Genomic DNA, 19,457 nt, shown 5'->3' with positions numbered 1-19,457 from the left:
GCCAAAAATCAGGAGAAGAAAAAAAAATAAGTACTTTTATAAATCAAACATACCCAGTAAATTCAATTCAGACAGGCTGAGCTGGAGCAGTGAGAAGAACTGAATAATAAAGAGAATTCTAGAGAAATTGAATTATCCTCTGTCACTGCTAGATCAATATGTAGTTTTCTCTTAAAGGTGCATAGTCCCTGTAGTGTAGAGGGCGTTGTTGATGATACTGCCGATCACTGTTAGCATTGATACGAAGATTACCGAAGTTGAGCTGTCATCAAGAGTAAAGTGTGTAAGTGTTGCTAAGTAACGTTGCCTTCGTTGTCTTCTCTGCGCATCGCGCAGTCTGTAGTAAGGCCAGGGTGCGTGCATATGTGCTTGTTATTATGACATCACAAAAGAAGTTTGCTAAAGCTGTCATCCTCCTCAGCCGAATCATGAGCCGAACTGTGATCAGACCACTGACTACAGTGGATCGGACTTCTTCGGACTCGGGGAAGTGGGCCACAGCATAAGCGCTAAAGAGGAGTCGATAGCGTAGGTCTCTATGGGAAACTTGCGCCATGCGCCCGCGTACGCATTTGACTAAAACACCGGGACCATGCACCTTTAAACATCTTTTTAACAATAATAACAACAAGCAAATTGTGTATACTTTTTTTTTCACAGCTAGAAGTACAGCAAGAAACTGACAGTAAACTATTTCACCCCCCCCCCCACCAAAAGAAAAAAACACACACACTCACATACGAATCCGTTGAATCGCTTCAACATGTCAATAAAGATTACCGCTTCCCAAGTAAACGTATCATCACTTTAAAATTGGAATGATATGAAAAATGTCTTAAATTATTTGAGACAGTCTACAGTGTTCTGGTCTACAAGTTCTAAAATTGACTAAAATAGTACTGACAATAACAGCACTGCTCTGTAGCCTACTTGCAACTACCTACATGTAATACACTGATCATGTGGAATACTGAACTAGCTTTCAATACTCACTACAACACCAAAGCAACATGAAAAGAAATAACAAGAACCTAGTATTAAACTACAGCTGCTTTTTTTACAGATGGTAGAATTTCTTAATTTGACAATTGTTCTGAAAACTTAACTTCGTAGTGTGAAATAATCACAACCGTGTTCTAGTCACCAAGTCCTACAATTATCAGTGAGAAATCTATGCAAGATTCAACCAAATTAACCTTTCACTGTAAAACTGGCTTTGCTATAGTTCGTCCTGTGTCTACGGCTGTACTTCATCAGGTACAGTCATATATGAAACTGTTGAATCATAGTACATGCTGACATAATTGAATTGTAAATCAATGTATTTCATTTCACACACTAAAGAACCTTTAACAGCTATATCTTAAAAGGTCGGATTTCCTACATTAAATCTGTCACCGGCTGACTTATAGCATTGCATAGCTTACAGTATGGTCAAAATCCCTAAAATTGGTTAATATTTAAAAAAAACTTCCATGCTAACCCCTACCAATGTACATCAAAATGAAAACCTGTTATAATTTTCTTTTTTTTTTAATATTGATATTATAGGCTTTACATTTTGTCTTACTGGAACCATTTAAGGTTCCTGATTGGGCAAGAATAGCTCAAGAAACCAAGAGCAAACAAATACCACAAGCAAAAAGTTAATGTTCAATACATTAAAAAAAAGCAGAAATGACAAATATATGAACATTGGTACAACATTTCACTTAATCTTGCTGCTTTTTTGTTCAACATAGAAGTTTAAGAAGCAAATCAGAAAACACACGAAATATAATAACATCATTTAAGTTTTAAAAAGTCTCCACAAACTTCTGCAGTCTCCCCTCACGAAAGGGGTAATGTATTTACATATTTGATACTCTAACATATTTCAGAGCTTTAACATCATACACATGGCATTGCTATATTAAAAATCTCTGCATTTCAACGAGTCAAAAAAACCCGATAACACCTTCACGTCTTTTCTTACATGTAAAAAGAAAAAGACAAACTGGGGTGGGAAGGATCATTTCATATACAACAAATTCCATTGCATCCAAACTTGACGACTTCTCAGATGCATATCAGTGCTGTGGCTGGGCAGATGAACATATTGAAAATCTCTTCACACCAAGATCCCTTTCTTATCGAAAGAGTCAAGGATGTGGGCACTATACCCAGTATTCATGGATTATTTCCAAAATTGTTTGCTTACTGCACCAAACATTGCATATCAGAGTTTTTTATTCGTGAGCAGTAAAATTCCTATGACATATCTGTAACTCCATCATATGTTTAGAACTACATCATGGCGGCAGATCCGACCTTTGGAGCTCAGCAAGCACGAAACTGCAAAAAGAGTTGGCTGGAATGAACAAATTCTATATAAAAACTAAATTCGATGCTTTGAACATGGAACTTGTGATGCAAGCAGTACATAATGTTCAGTGAATAAAAGTGTCCATGATTGCAGACAATCAATGAACACAGCACTTCATAATCATTTTACACAAATCTTCCTCAATTGTTACAGAGAATGATATCGCATTTCTTACTGCTGGTGTTTATTTCATCTTGACTTTCCTCTAAGACTCGTTGGTTATCGATGCTTTCAGAATCCTAGAATACACATAATCTCACGGTGGGCAGGGATACGGATGAGGGTTTGGGTCCATTGGATCGGGGGGACGGGAGACGCAGAGGGTTAATTGGACACCTGCCACATTAATAGCTTGGCTTCTCGCGGCACGTTCTCTCCGACCTGCATCAGGTAGTCGTGCCCCTCCCCGCCGCTGATCACCAGCGACGTCGTGCTCGTCACATTCGCCGACACCTCCATCTCGCTGGCCGACCCTAGCCTTGCGGGGCGCCCTCCCTCAGCCGTACCGTCCACCTCATTCCTGGGCTCGTTGCCGTTGCCGCTGGACACAGCTCCCGTCGGTGCATGGCCCCCGCTGGTCGCGGATGCTGCTGACGCCGCCGACTGGTTGTTGCGATCGTTGTTGAAGGTGAGGTTGAGGTAGTCCGTCATTGGCGACATGGCGTTGTTGACGAGATCGGCTGTCTGGCTTCCCGACTTGAGCCGGCTGGATGGGGTGCTGAGGTCTGAGAGTGACCGCGATGCCTCGCCTGTTTGTGATAGGAGCAGAAATAAAATTGGGGATATCTTCACTAAAACAACAGGACTGCCAGATAAGATAGATACCTTGCAGGAGTGTAAGGGAAGTGCATGAAACAGCTATGACTTCACTCTAATTTTGCTAACAAGATCTATCAATTGAATGTAGTGATCACCAGTATCAAGATTTTTATCAGTATCACTTGTATCAGCTTAAATTACATCCACCGTTGTCAACACTTCCACCTCACACAACTTCATAAGTGACTTTTCTCATTTGCAACAAGGATAAAACTATCCCCTTACTATTTCCTTCTGTCACAACTTTCTATCTTCACTATTGTTATCATCATAAGTATCATCGTAACCATAGAAACTATCATCATTTTTATCATCATCATTGTCCAAATCATCATCATCATTCTGATCATCATCATCATCAAACAAGCCACAATCATTCTTATCTTCATTAGTATCATCATCATATCATCATCATCATACTAACCATCATTACTACAGTCACATAATCATCATCATTGTACAAGCTTTCATAATTCTGGTCATGATCATCATCATCATCAATATACAAACCATCATTACTTCTAATCATCATTATCCTTATATGAACCATCATAATTCCAGTTATCACTGTCATCATTTTGAAACAAACCATCATCACTATCATCAAAACCATCATCATTGTAGTAACCACTATCATTAAACAAACCACCATCCTTTTAATCATCATCATCATCATCATCATCATCATCATCATCATCATCATCATCATCATCACCATCATCACCATCATCACCATCATCACCATCATCATCACTTGCTATGTCATCTGTTATCCCAACCGTTTCCTATGCAACTCCCGACAAAACAGCCTCACTCACTCTCTTCATCATCCTCCCTGGAGGAGAAGAGGACGCGGTCATTGGTGCGGTTCAGCTCCATGGCGATCAGCATCCGCACCGGTCCCTTGTGGGTGTGGTAGGAGACCATGGCCGGCCCGTTGACCAGCGGCACGCCCTCCAGCCGGGGCAGGGGGAAGTTGACGAGGATACCGGTGTTGGTGCCCACCCAGAGGGAGCCGTAGCAGGCAAGGAGTGTGGTGACGTGGACTGGCGAGGTGACATGGAGGCTGGCCTGGGCCCGGGGCGTCAAGCCTGATGGAAGAAAAGGGGAAGGGAGGGGGGGGGGGGGGGGGGGGGGGAGGGAGGGGGTGAAATCATTTGAATTTTGGTCACATGACACTGATGATTTCTCACAAAACTGAAAATGACATGCTTCACTTGCAGATAGGATTGTTTCAAACTGACTGTCAATAAGTAAGAATTACATAATCCTCTTCATCCTATTGATAACATGATAACCTCTATATGGGACAGTGGTACTGTCAATAAATAAGAATGACTAAAGAATCACCTTGATCATATTGATAAATTGATTTAAAGCTAAATATTGGACAGTGGTATTATAACTGTGGTTGTCCTATCAAACTTATTCCACAGCCAAGCTTGGGGAGAAAATCAACTGCATGCATGTAAGATAGCCGGACATGTTCCTGCCAAGTGCTAGAAATTACTCAGACTAAGCAAAGGTGCAGCGGGGATTTGAACCCTAAGCCCACTCACTTGCCACCATGCGACCGATGGGGCTTCCCACACTGATGTCCTGCAGCAGCTCCATTGTCTCTGTGTGGAAGAGTCGGATGCTGTCACATGCCGTGAACGACACCCATACGCCGACGCCGGCGACCACCATCTGCCGGACGACGATGCTAGGGTCGTGGGCCTCGAAGCTGATCTGTGTTTTGGTAGGCATGGAAACAAGAGTGGCATCATCATTGAATATTTCAAGATTCCTCTCTCGGTCGACTCTGATGTTGGAAGCATGTCTTCATTTGCCATTGCTGTCATCATGACAGACCAAAACAAAAACTCATCTGACTCAGAACATTGATGCAGTGGATTTTGTAACTGTTTTGTCTGAGGAGACCTTGAAGAAATCGGTGACACAACATTTGCTCCTGCAACAATTCATCTGGCCTTATCATGATGGGATGAAATGGAACTGTGAAGCTAGTGAGATTTGAACCCAAGGCCCACTCACCTGCCAACTTCTATAGTGCCTAGACTTGTACACCTTTGTCTACAAATGTTGGCTTGAAATCTAAAATTTTTGGACAAAAACTGAAGAGAGAGTAAAATGATTTGGCAACAAAGCATTACCTGTCATGACCAATTTCATTTTTTTTTTGACAGTTAAATGAAATATTCTTTTAATCTCTTCATGTTGACCTGTTGATACTCTGTGTAACTATAAAACCGGAAACATTCATGGCATGAAACTTTAGCAGATTGCCAACAATGGAAAAATTAAGATCATACTACATAGACATGCACTAAGTAGACAAAAACTTTTGCGTGCATTTTACCTTTCCAAATCTTGGCGCTTTGCAAAATTAAAAAGAATTTCATGCACGATAAAATTTCTGGTTTTACACTTTTTTTCGATACTTACCTGCTTGAATTCACTTTCTGTGTCTATGATTTGAACTTTGTTCTCACAGCCACACCACATGTCATTCCTGACGGCGAGAAGACAAGTTACAGCGCCCTCGCCCAACAGAGAGACTCGTGGCTCCTTCACCTTCCATTCCCCCTCTGTGAATCATGAAAATTATTTTGTTTACGAAACCAAAATAAAGTCCATACTTGCAAGAAAAAGAAAATCTGTCCATATGAAGTATCTGTGAAAGACAAAGGTTGAGCTGAAAGCATAGCTTTGAATTTTAAGTTATCCATGGAGAGGTGAAAATGATTTCTTTGAACTGTAGAGAATGAAAGAGGAAATGATTTCTGTACATTGGTCAGAACTATCACTGCTTTTTCAAGAGAATGTTGCATATATGTAAAAAATTCTGCATACAAGTTTGTAAGTTCGCCCGGATGTTATCTTCGCTAGAACTAAAATATATGCATCACATTCCTGAAGTTTCATGCGATGAACAATTTGTTGAATGATTAGACAGGGTTGTTTTAGATCTCTCGTAATGCACTTATCACATATGAGAACAATATTATGATCTAGGTGGCGGTTCAAAGTTATAATCAGACAAGCACCATTAGAGTAACTATGTCCAAAATATCATGTAAGGAGCTTGTATCTCTTTTGTCCTTCCTTTTTTTTTCTCTCTCACCTGGTGACCTGAAGTAGATGAGTACTGATCCATTGTCGAGCGAGATGAAGACTCGGTTGTTGAGGTACTGGATCGCTGTGATGGGGTGCAGGGCCTTGAAGGTAGCCAGCGGGGTGCTCTTGTCTGACTGGTTGATTCGGTAGATTAATACTCTGCACAGGATATAATTTTTGTACAACCGTTTTCAAAGTTGAAGAACTCTCAACCTTTGTATAACCGTAGGCCTAAGTCAGTGTTTGAAATTGTATGCCAGGCTTTATGTAAACAGAGCAAGCATTATTGTACTGTAAAACTCTGTGTGACTATGCAGAAAAGAAATCAAAGCACGCACATACACCTGTTTTACCCACAAGAATTTTACCACATAACCAAGGACCTGTGTGTGGATAAGTAGGACTCTTGTCAACCGAGGGCTCACTCGTATATTACCATCCAACCAAGGACTTATTACAATAATGCTAATCGAGGACCTACAAACATGTACCCCTACATGCAAAAGCAGACCGTTTGGAATGGTCTGCGAAGTGAGGACGTCCTCGGTTCTCTGTGTGTCCTTGGTTTAAATGTAAAGTTTGTGTGTGTGTCCTCATTTTCCACCATGGGTATAAAGTGCGCACACACAGGGGCAAACATACACAAACAAGGGATAAACAGTGAAACCTCTTGATGTTGTACACAAATGCAAACACTTGGATGCACATAAACACAAACACCTAGAGATACACACATGCAAACACATCCAGACACAAATATGAAAACCTGGACACAGACAAACCCAAATGGCTGGACTCACACAAACACAAACACCCAGTCACACACAGACGCAAACACCTTGGCACATAAAAACAAAAACACCTACACACACATACACATTACAAACATCTTTACACAACATATACAATCACCTTGGCCTATACATATACATACACACAAACACCTGAACCTAAACACACAACACAAACACACGCAAAAACACACAGAGAACCCCAAGCATATCCCATATCCCAGTCCCCTCACCTGCCAGACTCCGTGCCCATCCAGACGGTGTGTCGTGTGAAGCAGTAATCCCCCTTGCGCTCGCTCTCCTTCAGGTTCAGAAAGTTGGTCCCGGGCCCCTGCCGGCTCCACCCGGGCACGCACTCCATGCACAGGACCCGGCCCTCCGTGGCCTCAAAGGTTTCCAGGACCTGGGGGGAGGGGGGCAGGAAGCCCACCAGGCTGACGTGGCAGGACTTCTGGTCCGAGCTGCACACCCACAGGCAGTTTCGGGCCCCCTCGTTCTGCAGGATGCCTTTCCGGCGGCTCCGGTGCCCTGGCTGCTCCAGTGGGCACAGCACGGAGCACTGGAACTATTTATTGGATAGAACAAACATTTGAAGACAGACTTATTCTGGAATCCCTACAGCTGTGTATATGCACTGGACTTGTACTGTCACTGCCTGGTAATTACATGTAGTATATATTTATCTCCTATGGCGACCAGGGATGACATCTCATAGTGCTTTGTATCCAGTGGAAAAGGCGCTCTAAAAATATCAATTATAACTATCAATGGAATAGAGGGGAAGAAATGGTGGGGTTGGAGTGGGAAAGAAGGACGAGAAAGAAAGAGAACAATAACAGGAATGGGTGGAGGGCAGAGAGAGGAACAAAGGGAGAGAAGAAAGAGATAAAGAGAGGAGATATAAGGAAAGAAGGAGAGAGGGATCAGAGTAGAGGGAGGGGCAAAATGAGAGAGGACAGAAAGGAAGGAAAGGGAGATAGGGATTGAGAGAGGAATAGAAAATGGGATGCAATGGGAGGGAGGGGAGGACAGACAGATAGACAGACAGAGGGAAAAAGAGATGATGAAAATATAGCATGGCATGACCTCGCTCTTTTTTTTTTTATACAAATGCTTTTGGGTGTACGCTCAATCCTAATAATGCATAGTCAAAGACTAACCTTACATACTTTACATACTGTAATACCAAAGGAGAACCCACTCCTTTAGTTTTGTGAAGTAACAACCAAGTACAACATGGGCCAACTTTGCAGACCTATGGAATGACAGGGTTTTGTGCTATCGAAGTCTACACAAAAATCATCACAAATATATGACAGAGAACAGACCAAACAACTCGGAAAAGATGTTGGCTTCAAAGTTAGAACATACTGTACTTCCTGCAAAGAATGCAACAGATGTGAACAAGTCAGAGCCAATTTTACGATGCATTCAAATCAAACCATTTCTACCCTATGACCGTGGAACAGTCATTAATGAACCAACCATGAACGACATTGCATTTCTTGAGGTAAAAATGCACGCTGCATTGATAACTCTTGAGTGTATTGAACAAGCGTAGTTCACCACAGTTCATTTCTGACAAGCAGAGTGATTACCATAGGAAACCAACCATGATAACACCATAGACAATATCAAAGAGCAACTCTTGTTATAGTGGAGTCTGTGGGACAGCAGTTTTCTTTCATTATATCCAAATTTCACTACAGCCAGACCACCAAATTATATAAAGACTTGACACACAGATAATACTTTTGGGACCTGAATTCTTATTTTGTTGTTAACAAATTTCATCATATCCATATTCGTTACAACTGGAGTGCACTGCACTTGACTTCACAATCAAACTGGATAGATTTTTGGAGACACAATGCACTCTGCCGGCCTGCACCTGTTTCTCCTTAACCCTTTGCATGCTCTGAGCGCAGATTGGCACAGAAAACCCCATAGCATTATTACCCCCTGTCCAAAGTCCCTTGAATAAAAAAGGTTAACCCTCAGTGCTTTGAGTGTTGATTGACACAGAAAACTCTGTAGCATTGTACACGCTGTCCAAAGTGCCTGGTGGAGAAAGGGTTAACATCATACGCTGCTCACCTTTGTCTGTTGTCGTGTGGGGAAGACAGGAAGGGCTTTCATGATGAGGGGAACGCCGAAGTTCATCTCGGCGTGCGTTGTGTCGCCCTCGTCGGGTGCGTACCAGCCAGGGTTGTTGTGGGGTTCTTCGAGATAAGAAACAAGGGCAATGTCGATGAGACGCGACAGACCCATCACGAGGGAATACACCAGCATATTGCACAATTTTCCATTCACACAAGCGTGAAGTGTGCTTTCAGATAAAATGATTTATAAATCTTATCCTTTATTAAACTGTTTCTGGGAAAGAAACAAACTTTAACAATTAGTAAGTATCTCTGAATACTTTAAAAACTGCCATGCAAACTACTTTGACCCTATGGGGTCATTGGGCTTCCACTGAAGCTGAGTGACTTTTACCCTCAAAGGCAACAGGCTGCTGTGACAGTCAAAATGTGTGTTCCTAGCTTGTTTCATATTGGATAAGTTTAATAATGCCCCTTACTGTGGCCCACTACCTTTCAAGGCAAAGGTGTTTGGCAAATAGTTCCTTAATGCCTGCGATTTATGTCAGATGATCTTGTCTCCCAGGTAATGTGAAATCAATGTAAGATTTGGTAGTTCTCAGAATCTGTGTGTAACATGTGAAATTGGCCTGTCTTTGAATGAATACACAATGCTTGTGGAAGGTGTGGTCACCACAAGGCCCAATTCTGTGAACAGTATTGTGATTGGAGCCTGTGATGATTGCAGTTACCATGGCAACATTTACACTGCTTCCTGGTGAGATGGGTCTTTGACGTTATTTCACTTTGGTGTGTACAACACATTGCAAGCCATGATTACAGTACAACAGAACATGGGACACAGGATCATAGGTTGTAGGTCAAAGGTCATGGGTCACAGGTCAGTGAGGAAGCTATGATTCATGACACAAACTCACTCATTCCCAGCTTAGCGGTCTCTAGGGCGGTGATCCAGTCCAGTTTGATCTTACCGCTGACTGCATCAAAGACTAGCGTCACTCGCTGGTCTCTGTGAGTTTCGGGGAGAAAAAGAAAAATGATGCTCAGAAGATTTTGAAAGACTTTAAGTACCGTATGTAGTAAAAACTTAACTGAACTTGCATTGATTAAATGTAAAAGGTACCACTCAAACTAAATACATATTTACTTGAATTACTAATATAATGAAATGCCCTGGACAGCTGCACTGCCCTTGTCAATCTATAGATTAAAAGGTAAAAGGTAGTCTTGGATAATTCATTTCTCATCAAATATTCCTCACAAGAGGTAACAGACTACCCATATGATAACTCTCACTGCAACCCCTCCCCCCCCCCCCCCATACTCTGTACTACTGCTTTCTTCTGTAACGATATTGTCTTTCATTATGCCTCTGTCATTGTTCTTTTTAGAACCACCACAATCACACAGTAGACCACAAACCTACATTAAAGCATCATACATGTACTTACTTTTTTTTTATTCAGTTGACTGAGATATCTAAGTCCTGGGCACTACCTACATGTAACCATGCACAATACATGTATTCCCTAAGATTTCTTTCTGTTACCAGTTTTGACAAAGGCCAGATATACACCACTTGAAATCTTGAATGCATAAATCCTTCTGAGGGTAACATGCATCAAAAAAAGAATCAACATGGTGCTCTGGAAACCAATAGGGCTAAACCTTCAGAGAACACCAAGTGTCAATCCCTGCACCCTACCCACAACTTTCTTGGTCAAAACACACCATATTTACCAATGGGACTAAAACCTCTCGCCATGTAAACCCTCAGAGAATACCAAGCATCAAGGATTGCACACTACCCACAATCTTTTAAGGGGGTACTTCACTGAGCAGCGAATGCTTGCGAATGTAGCAAATTTTAGGTTACATCAGGGTTTGTAAACAGTTGCAGTCAAATTTCTAAAAAGTTTTCATTGTTACAAAACAGTTTTTCTTGTCGGAAAGAAATTTTGAACATGCTCTAAATTTTTTGCGACAAGAAAAATTGTTTACAAATTTGACTACAACTGTTTACAAGCTCTGACAAAACATAAAATTTGCTACGTTCGCAAACATTCACTTAAGTGAGATACCCTACGGGAGAAACGTGTCACCCATTTTTTCCCGGCACTCACAAGTGTACTGAGGGAAGGGAGAGCTGTATTTTGCTGACGTCGGCCTGTTTGATCTCCTGGCCTTTCTTGGTGATGAGCTTGTTGATGATCTCGCTCCATTCGTCAATGTCGTCTTTGGTCAGGACACCGTAGGTTCCCTAGATCAGAAGATGTCACATCGTTCAACATCATTCATAGTACTGCATAGTAAGTTTCAAGTACACTGTACGAACTCACAGATGTTGACACAGGTAAGCACACATTCCTTCAGCTTCTAGGACCAGGTCAAATGGCTCACAACTAACTGTTGTGTTTAATGGAACTATATGCAAATGCATGTTGATTTGAATTGATTTATGATAACCTCAACATCAATGTGGCCAAGTGATTATCAATACATGCCATATTATATTCTGTTCTACTATCTTTCTTCAGATTACTTGGATACGTCCACAAAAAAAAAAAATCTTCCACACCAAGATTCTGCCAGTGACACCATCTGTCAATTATTGCTAAAGTACAATGTCATTGATTAACAAAAGACATAACTGGAATGCACCTTTCCCTAAACCGAGCATACATCTAACTTGCATGTTCTTATGTTACGAATGTGATTAACACAGACAGTGTGAAAATTAGGCCCCAGTTTTGGTGCCCCCCCAATGCCTAAAGCTAATGCATGACGCTCAACAGACAACGCATACAGGACACTAGACGATGAATGAATGATCACAAAAGCTCACTTGAGCCTTTGGCTCAGGTGAACTAAAAATCAGAGTGGTATCTTTGTACATTCTCTTGTACAGACATAAAAGAAACACTTTTGGTGTTTTTTTTTCAGGGAGAATTCTGCTGAATCGGAGAGACTTGGTGGCTTCATACCTTGAGGGTCCCCAGCAGGGCCCCTAGCTGCTTGACCACGGCGAGGTCATGGAGGAGATCGTTTCTCTCCTGGTACAGCTGTCTCGTGGAGCCGCCGTACAGATACTCTGTGCGGGTAGAAAGAAGGCATACAGTTCCCATTAACCCTATCCCTATCACTAGTAATTATGCTGTATGATACTAACAGGAAATAAGAACGTAGTGGTGCTGAGGGGGTCTGTCCTGTATGTACAAACACTTTAAAGTCTTTCTTTCTGATATTCTAAAGACCTCTTTCGACTTTTCACAGAGCCCACAAGGTTGTCATAGACAATGCAATTAAAAAAAGCCAGAAGACAATACTAGTAGCACAGCTGCATGTGTGTGTATGGATGTATGCTTGTGTAAAACATGGACAGAAAATAGGCACAAATGTGTATGACTCTTTATGCATACAAAAATTTGCATGATTGTGTGTGAAAAAAAAAATACTAGTTTTCGGCACTTGACACATCAACCTCTTGAGGACGGGCTAATTTTGCTGTAACACACATTTCCCATAGACACCTTCCCGAGTATACTCAGGACTATTCTCCAACGGTTTAACCCTACCTAGGCCGGGCTATTTAGGTAGATGATAGAGCGGGGGAGGGGGGCATCCCAGGTCCCCCCTCCAGATCTCGGCCGTCGACCGCGCAATCGCGACGAAAATTGGCACACACATTGCCTATGACGTAATCTAAACTACCATGAAGTTAATTTTTACAAAAATTATCATTTATGCTAAATTAGGCTAATTTATGCATACCAATGCATGAAATCAGACAATTTGGTATAAATCACTAAATAAAGCTCAAAACAGGCACATTTTTTGTGTAAATATTCTTTTTAGCATCCTCAGCAAATGTAGAGAAAAATTGTGCTATCAGAAAAAATTCCTTAAGTATTTTATTGTTTTTTTAATTTCTTATGTATTTCTTTGTTTTTTCGATGTTATTCTATAGTACACACACATGCTCTCATTGACAAAAGTTGCTCTGCAATACTGCTTTAACCCGTTGAGGACGGACTGATTTCGCTATAACACGCATTTCCCATAGACACCTGCCCGAGTATATACTCGGGACTCGTCTTCGAAGGGTTAAAGTCACATCAATTCTCACCATGTTCATCCATGTGTTGTGTGGTGATCTTGAGTTTACCCGGCTCCGTGGACATCTCAATGTCTGTCCCTTCTATTGTTGGGTTGACCACCTCCACCTCCGTCAGTGGAACGCTCCACCTGTGTTTGAATCTGGGCATGTCCATTGTGCCAGGAGGTGAGGGCTGGCCATTGCTTTTGGGAGGGATAAGGAGGGAGTCAGAAATAAAGATATAGAACTCCATGACATTTGAATAATAGCTTTCATACGACAATATTTGATCACACTTCCCTATAATTTGCATGCTGTAAATACATCTATGTACAGTGTAGGCCGACTTCAGTCCAAAGATTTTCTGTTCAGTTTACTACGATGAAATACATCAAATATGTTTTGGGTTTTTTTTTTTTCTACACGAGTATGGCATCAATGCTATGAATTCATCCACATTTGCAACTTTTAATTATGTTGATTCAGTTTCATGTCAATATGCACATCTCAGTATTTAAGAAGAACTTGACAAAGGTTGACCAGGCAGGTTTTTGCTCACACATAAGCTTGACACACTATTTCAAAATAATGCAGTTGCACAGTCACAACATGAAAGACTTGTTAAACATATGGCGTGAATAGATTTTACATGTAGTTGTATGGTGTATGCTCACATCGAATCTTTTCTCCTAAATACAGTGTATTTTCTACATGAATTTGAGTTCAGTCTAGTTTTTAAAGTCTGCAGACTGCACACACTTTCAATTGTCAAAATTTTTGTCTATCGGTCTGATGCTCCGGTATTGTTGATATTCCGTACATCACATATCAGTGTCTGGCGCCCTCCCACTGTGGGTAGAGGCCAGGTTCCAGGACTCACTTGTTGAGTACTGTGGTGCAGACCAGCAGGTCGTTCAGCATGAAGAGACGCCGCTCTTTACATTTCAGCTCCTCCCCCTGGCCATCGTATGTCTGTCGAAAGGGAGCAAAATTCAAATTAAGTCTTGAATCGAGCCTAACCACAATCTTCAAATTTACTCAGTAAATCCATACATTCCACATAAAAATGTAATATGCAAGTATTATACCTACATCAATACAATCAGGCAAGGTGAATCTACAAGTGCTCATGTATTGTGAGTAATGGAAGAAGAAGAATGCACTGTGTTTGGAATATTGACTGTGAAATTGACGAGGAAATGGTAATTCAACAGTAAGAAATGATTAAAATCTGGGAATGCAAAACACTAGTGGGTTAATTGTTGCTGAGATGTTTTAAATGGGCAATTCATTATGCATACAAATATGTATGTAGAATGCATGGTCATGTCTATAAAACACTTCATATAATGAAATAAAGACCCATTTTGATAAACATTTGTGTATTAAGGCAAAACCAAAATATTGGAAAGTGTTATGTTAATAAAACTCCAGCAATACACAAACAGGACAGTGTCTGCTATATACACAAGTCATCATATTCTGCTATATGCTGTCTTTGCCTGCCTGTGTTATGCATTCTCTCAAAAGAGCAAATCAATTTTGCAAAATGGGGGAAAAAAGGAAACAAGAAAGTGAAAAGGAAACATCGCCATTTCATTTCTATCCCTGGACATGAATCTGTGACGTGTGTTCAACACAAGCCGTGACATGGCATTTTCAGCAGAATTTTTCCCCATCTGACAGCCCTCATAAAACAATCAAATTGAATTCAACGTCTGCTTCACAACAGATTAATCCACTCGAAAACATGCGAGGAGGACTTTGCCAGTAAAATTAGATTTGCAACAAAACTCGTTAGCTTCAATTTTCCACAGATGTCAAGCATAAAACATCTGTCGTGCATTCGCCCACTTTAAGGCTAAACCGCATCGTACGTCAACTCGCTTCTAATCCACATTTTCGGGGTAATTTGAATTAGGTTACATTTTGTGCGGCGTTGAGGAAAAGACAAAAGACAGCAGGGAATACCATGCATCCCACAATGTCATTCAACCATATGGAAGATTCGTATCCCACTTCAACAAGCATTTTATTGGTATACTGTACACCTTCTAAAATGTCAACCGTAAGTTAGTGGGCTGATGAAATGCTCGGCAGTCACCCAAAGGAATAAAAAATGAGATGGTCTGTTTATGACATGTCACTACTACTGTATATTCCAAGGCATGCACATGCAAAGTAGAAATATATTTCAAATTGTCGCTACGTTATATTGTTAATGAAATTGATACTTGAACTGTGTGGGTGTAAATTGCCGAGACATCTAACTAATGGATTTTAATACATCATAATATTAATCCTCAAGAAGGGGAAATGGTAATAAAAACTGTAAACAGGCATTATAAAATCTATGCAAAGTGTACTGCATTTAGCATAAAATTCAAACCTGAACTACATTGTACTGTAGTTGAAAGTGACAGCCAGTACTTTAAATGTAAGCCTCACGAAACTCAAACAGAAACTAATTTGAAGTGACAGCAAGTACTTTAAACACAAGCCTCGTAATACTGTCCATCTTTAACTGCCTTGAATGATGTTAATGCATAACGTATGATGCATGCATGTTAAGAATTATTGGTGTGAATGACCCATTGTCTGCTAATCACTATGAGCAATATGAAACTAAAAATCTCTAGATGACTTGAGCAACTCCACTTGACTGCAGCAATTATTTGGTTTTTATCTCTAATTTTATCTGTGTGTTTTCTTTCAGGGTGTGAACAGGCCATATTTCCATATTGGACATTGAAGTATTCAATTTTCTCCATTGATAAATTCATAGTATTGAAGATCGATACTGGTCTTTATCATACAAATTAATTTTCTCACGTGAAAGTCCCATGACCTTTCACTCACTCATAATGCTCCAATCCAAACTGTATGACTGTCACATGTCAAGTAGGTAGAAGTGTTCTTAAATCACATTTGAAAGTAGATGTGAATTCTGACTTAAGAGGGCAGCATAAACTGCCATTTTTACTCTAAACCTACAAATGAGTATACATGTTCAATACATCCCTTTAACTCTTCCCCCCTACTGGCAATGTGTTTAGATACAAAGTTAAAACAGTTTAGGCTGGTGGATCTAAAACTAGCATGAAATATACAGGATATCTTGTGTAACACACTCAAGAGTGGAATTCATAGTTTTTGTGTTAAAAAAGGAAAAAAATCACGAAAATTTGCATTTTTTCTTCTGGGAAATAGAATTGACTGCTACAATAACCCTCCATTTGTAACTGGCCAGAGATTGCAACTGTATCTTGATTATCCCATACAACACCACATTACACCATTTAATTATCATACCAACATTCAAAATACTCATAACTTTCTCATGATTGGACCCTGGTGATTGAGGTAATAAAAGAGCTGTTACCTTCATATTCCCTCCTTTGGGACAGAAAAATTCATGATCTGAATAATGTTTCCTCATAAATGAATTTGGTGTGGTATCTCTGACAATTACGATTGTTTTATCTATACAAAGCAAACAAGAACATTCAAGGACAAATATTCCATCAAAATATAAAAACCAGCAACATCTTTTCACAGTAACAAGAAGTGGGAACAATATAAAGTTGTAAATGCCTCTCACCCCATACCTCATGCAGGGCTCAACATTGGTGGTGGCCCGGGGCCACTAAAAATTAATACCGGGCCACCAAATTTTCAAAAAGCACATCTTCTCATGCCCAATCGGGCAACTAAGATTCAAACTCAAATGCAATGTTTCCTTTTATTCAGCACCTCTACACTTCTTTTTCCGGCCACCAACACTTCAAATTTAATGATTTTAGGGGCCTCAACAGGCCACCTGCAAAAACAGAATATTGTCGAGCCCTGCCTGATAACATGTGAATGACAGAGAACAAGGGTACGTACATACATGTGTTGGCAGTACCAACGGGCAGCAAGACAGAGATTGTAATGACATGTATACACAACACCAGGAACCACCTCACTTTCAAAAATGTACAGTGATTGAGTGATCTACTATGGCAGGTTTGTATCTAAAAAATGCCATGACAAAATCTAGGCAACGAAAATCTAGGTAATAAAAATCTAAAAGAAAGAAAAATAGAAAGAACCAAAAACATGACAACTAATTGAGAATGGAAAAAAAAAAAATGTACAGTGATTGAGTGAATCAGAGCAGGTTTGTATCACAAAGTGCTATGACAAATCTAGATAACGAAAGTCAAGATAACGAAAATCTAAAAGAATGAAAGATTAAAAAAATTACAACTAATTGACAACGAAATGGCAGTAACATTAAACAAACAAACAAAAAATCTATATGCCATCAGCACTAAATTGTCAACTATAAATTTAAGAACAATCTTTTCTAGTTAATTCATATGGACAACACGTTAGCAATGGTTGTGTAGTCGATGTACAGCTTCTGCAAATGAATGTCATTCAGGGGGGAAAAAGGGTGGGCTGGCAAGCAATAAATGAACTTTTCTGCAGATACATGTACCTTTCAGTAAGATGAATTTTATTAACTAATATACAATCACGTAGCTTCCAAATTTTAGAACTACAATTTGTATTGAAAAAAAGAAAAAAAAACTTACACGGACCAAAATCAGAACACTTAACAATGATGATAAACATAAAAAATAAAACATCAAAATCATCATATAAATCTCTGTTACCTATCACAGCTATGAACCACCCAAAAAATATCACAAATATACAGAGTCCAACCTGCTCTGTAATTTGACATTAAGATCTACAGGTACTGTAGGTGTTCTTAGTTTTCAAATTCAATGAAAGCATTGAAATACACACTGTATACACATGTATACACATACACACACACACAAATAAGAGTGTAAACATAAATAAACACTAACTGCAAAAGTGAAAATTTTCGCTTGAGTTGTTTTTGGTTTTTTTTGCACTCAGTCCTGTAAATTGAATTTTGCATTTTTTTTTATTCTGTGGAATTGAAGATACAAAGTATCATGACACATTACAAGCAAAATATTTGTGCTCTTTTATTTTCGCTCTGGTTTTTTATTTGCACTCTTCTATTTTCGCTCTAGTTTTTTAAAGCAAGAAATGCACAAAAATTTCCAAACAGCGAAAATGCCCACTTTTACAGTATCACATAGACACAGACATGAAACTCACTTGATCCTGAGTAATGGAAGGTGCAATGAAATAAAGAAAAAATGGAAATGGATTACAATGACAACATGTCCATCAAATGGTCAGAAAAAAAAGAAAGAAAAACAACTCAATGTCATACAGGACCGCATGGACAGACCACCAAAAATATATAAATATCAAGCTTTTGATATCTTAGAAAATGTGACATGTTAAATTCAAAACACCTCAAATTAGTGGAGTAGCATAAGAAAAAAAATGATAAATACACTGTTATATCATCAAGGTGCATGATATTCATTCAAAGTCAAAATGCTATATGACTCTACAAAACATACAATGTATGTATTATCTATACACATACATGTATACTTGTATATAAAATATTATCTCTATGTCAGTCGAATAGTACATATGTTGAATTATTGGCTAAGTTGACAAAGATGAAAGTCACAATTTACATTCAAGCCTTTAAAGGGATAGTACAGTATTGGAGCGGATGAGAATTGAGCTTTTGACTTTTTGCTAGATACCAAGAAAACACTTATGACGTAGTACAGAGCGTACCATTTTAAGAGGAATTCAAAGTTTATTTGATGAAAATCGGGTTTGGAATGAACGAAACATCCAAAAACAAAGTAAAACAAAGCGATTGTAAAGTGTGGGTCCCACACTTTATTAGAATCACTCTTTTTTGGATATCTCAGCCATTTCCAAACCAATTTTCATCAAATAAACATTGAATTCCTCATAAAATTACATGCTTCTTCATATTTTATAAGAAGTTTCTCATTATCTCACCGAAGAATGTTAGAAACCTGAAATTTGGTCTCAACCAAAACTGTACGATCCCTTTAAGTGTGTTATTCCACCATCCATGCAGAAGTCGAGTATCACCCAAGTCAATGCGTTTTCTCCAGTCCCGTCAAGATTGCCTTATACCGACGTGATTGTACACTTCATTATAAATTGCAAGTGTTCCCCATAACCTCACTCCCAGAATGATAGAATGCAAGAAATCAATTGATTTATGCTATCATTAT

At 39.6% G+C, this 19,457-nt stretch overlaps 1 protein-coding gene across 1 annotated transcript in view; it reads right to left on the bottom strand.

Moving 5' to 3' along the window:
• Nucleotides 1-1,272: 1,272 nt before the first annotated feature.
• The window catches only part of LOC139729550 (rho guanine nucleotide exchange factor 10-like), a 107,966-nt gene continuing 89,781 nt past the window's right edge, over nt 1,273-19,457 (bottom strand). Inside the window, exons 15-26 of the mRNA XM_071640474.1 lie at nt 14,174-14,265; nt 13,324-13,496; nt 12,182-12,288; nt 11,321-11,457; nt 10,115-10,206; nt 9,193-9,317; nt 7,329-7,660; nt 6,312-6,463; nt 5,633-5,775; nt 4,744-4,915; nt 4,003-4,275; nt 1,273-3,114 (exon numbers count right to left, since the gene is read on the bottom strand). Of these exons, the coding sequence (XP_071496575.1) occupies nt 2,690-3,114; nt 4,003-4,275; nt 4,744-4,915; nt 5,633-5,775; nt 6,312-6,463; nt 7,329-7,660; nt 9,193-9,317; nt 10,115-10,206; nt 11,321-11,457; nt 12,182-12,288; nt 13,324-13,496; nt 14,174-14,265 (2,223 nt within the window). The 3' untranslated portion in view covers nt 1,273-2,689. The remainder of the gene's footprint in view (nt 3,115-4,002; nt 4,276-4,743; nt 4,916-5,632; nt 5,776-6,311; nt 6,464-7,328; nt 7,661-9,192; nt 9,318-10,114; nt 10,207-11,320; nt 11,458-12,181; nt 12,289-13,323; nt 13,497-14,173; nt 14,266-19,457) is intronic.

Source organism: Diadema antillarum, unplaced genomic scaffold (assembly GCF_040938485.1).
Source record: "Diadema antillarum isolate AM-2024a unplaced genomic scaffold, OU_Dant_1.0 seq00000245_RagTag, whole genome shotgun sequence".
NCBI lineage: Eukaryota > Metazoa > Echinodermata > Echinoidea > Diadematoida > Diadematidae > Diadema > Diadema antillarum.
The sequence above is the reverse complement of the archived record's forward strand: the minus strand, read 5'-3'. Positions and strand labels throughout refer to the sequence as shown.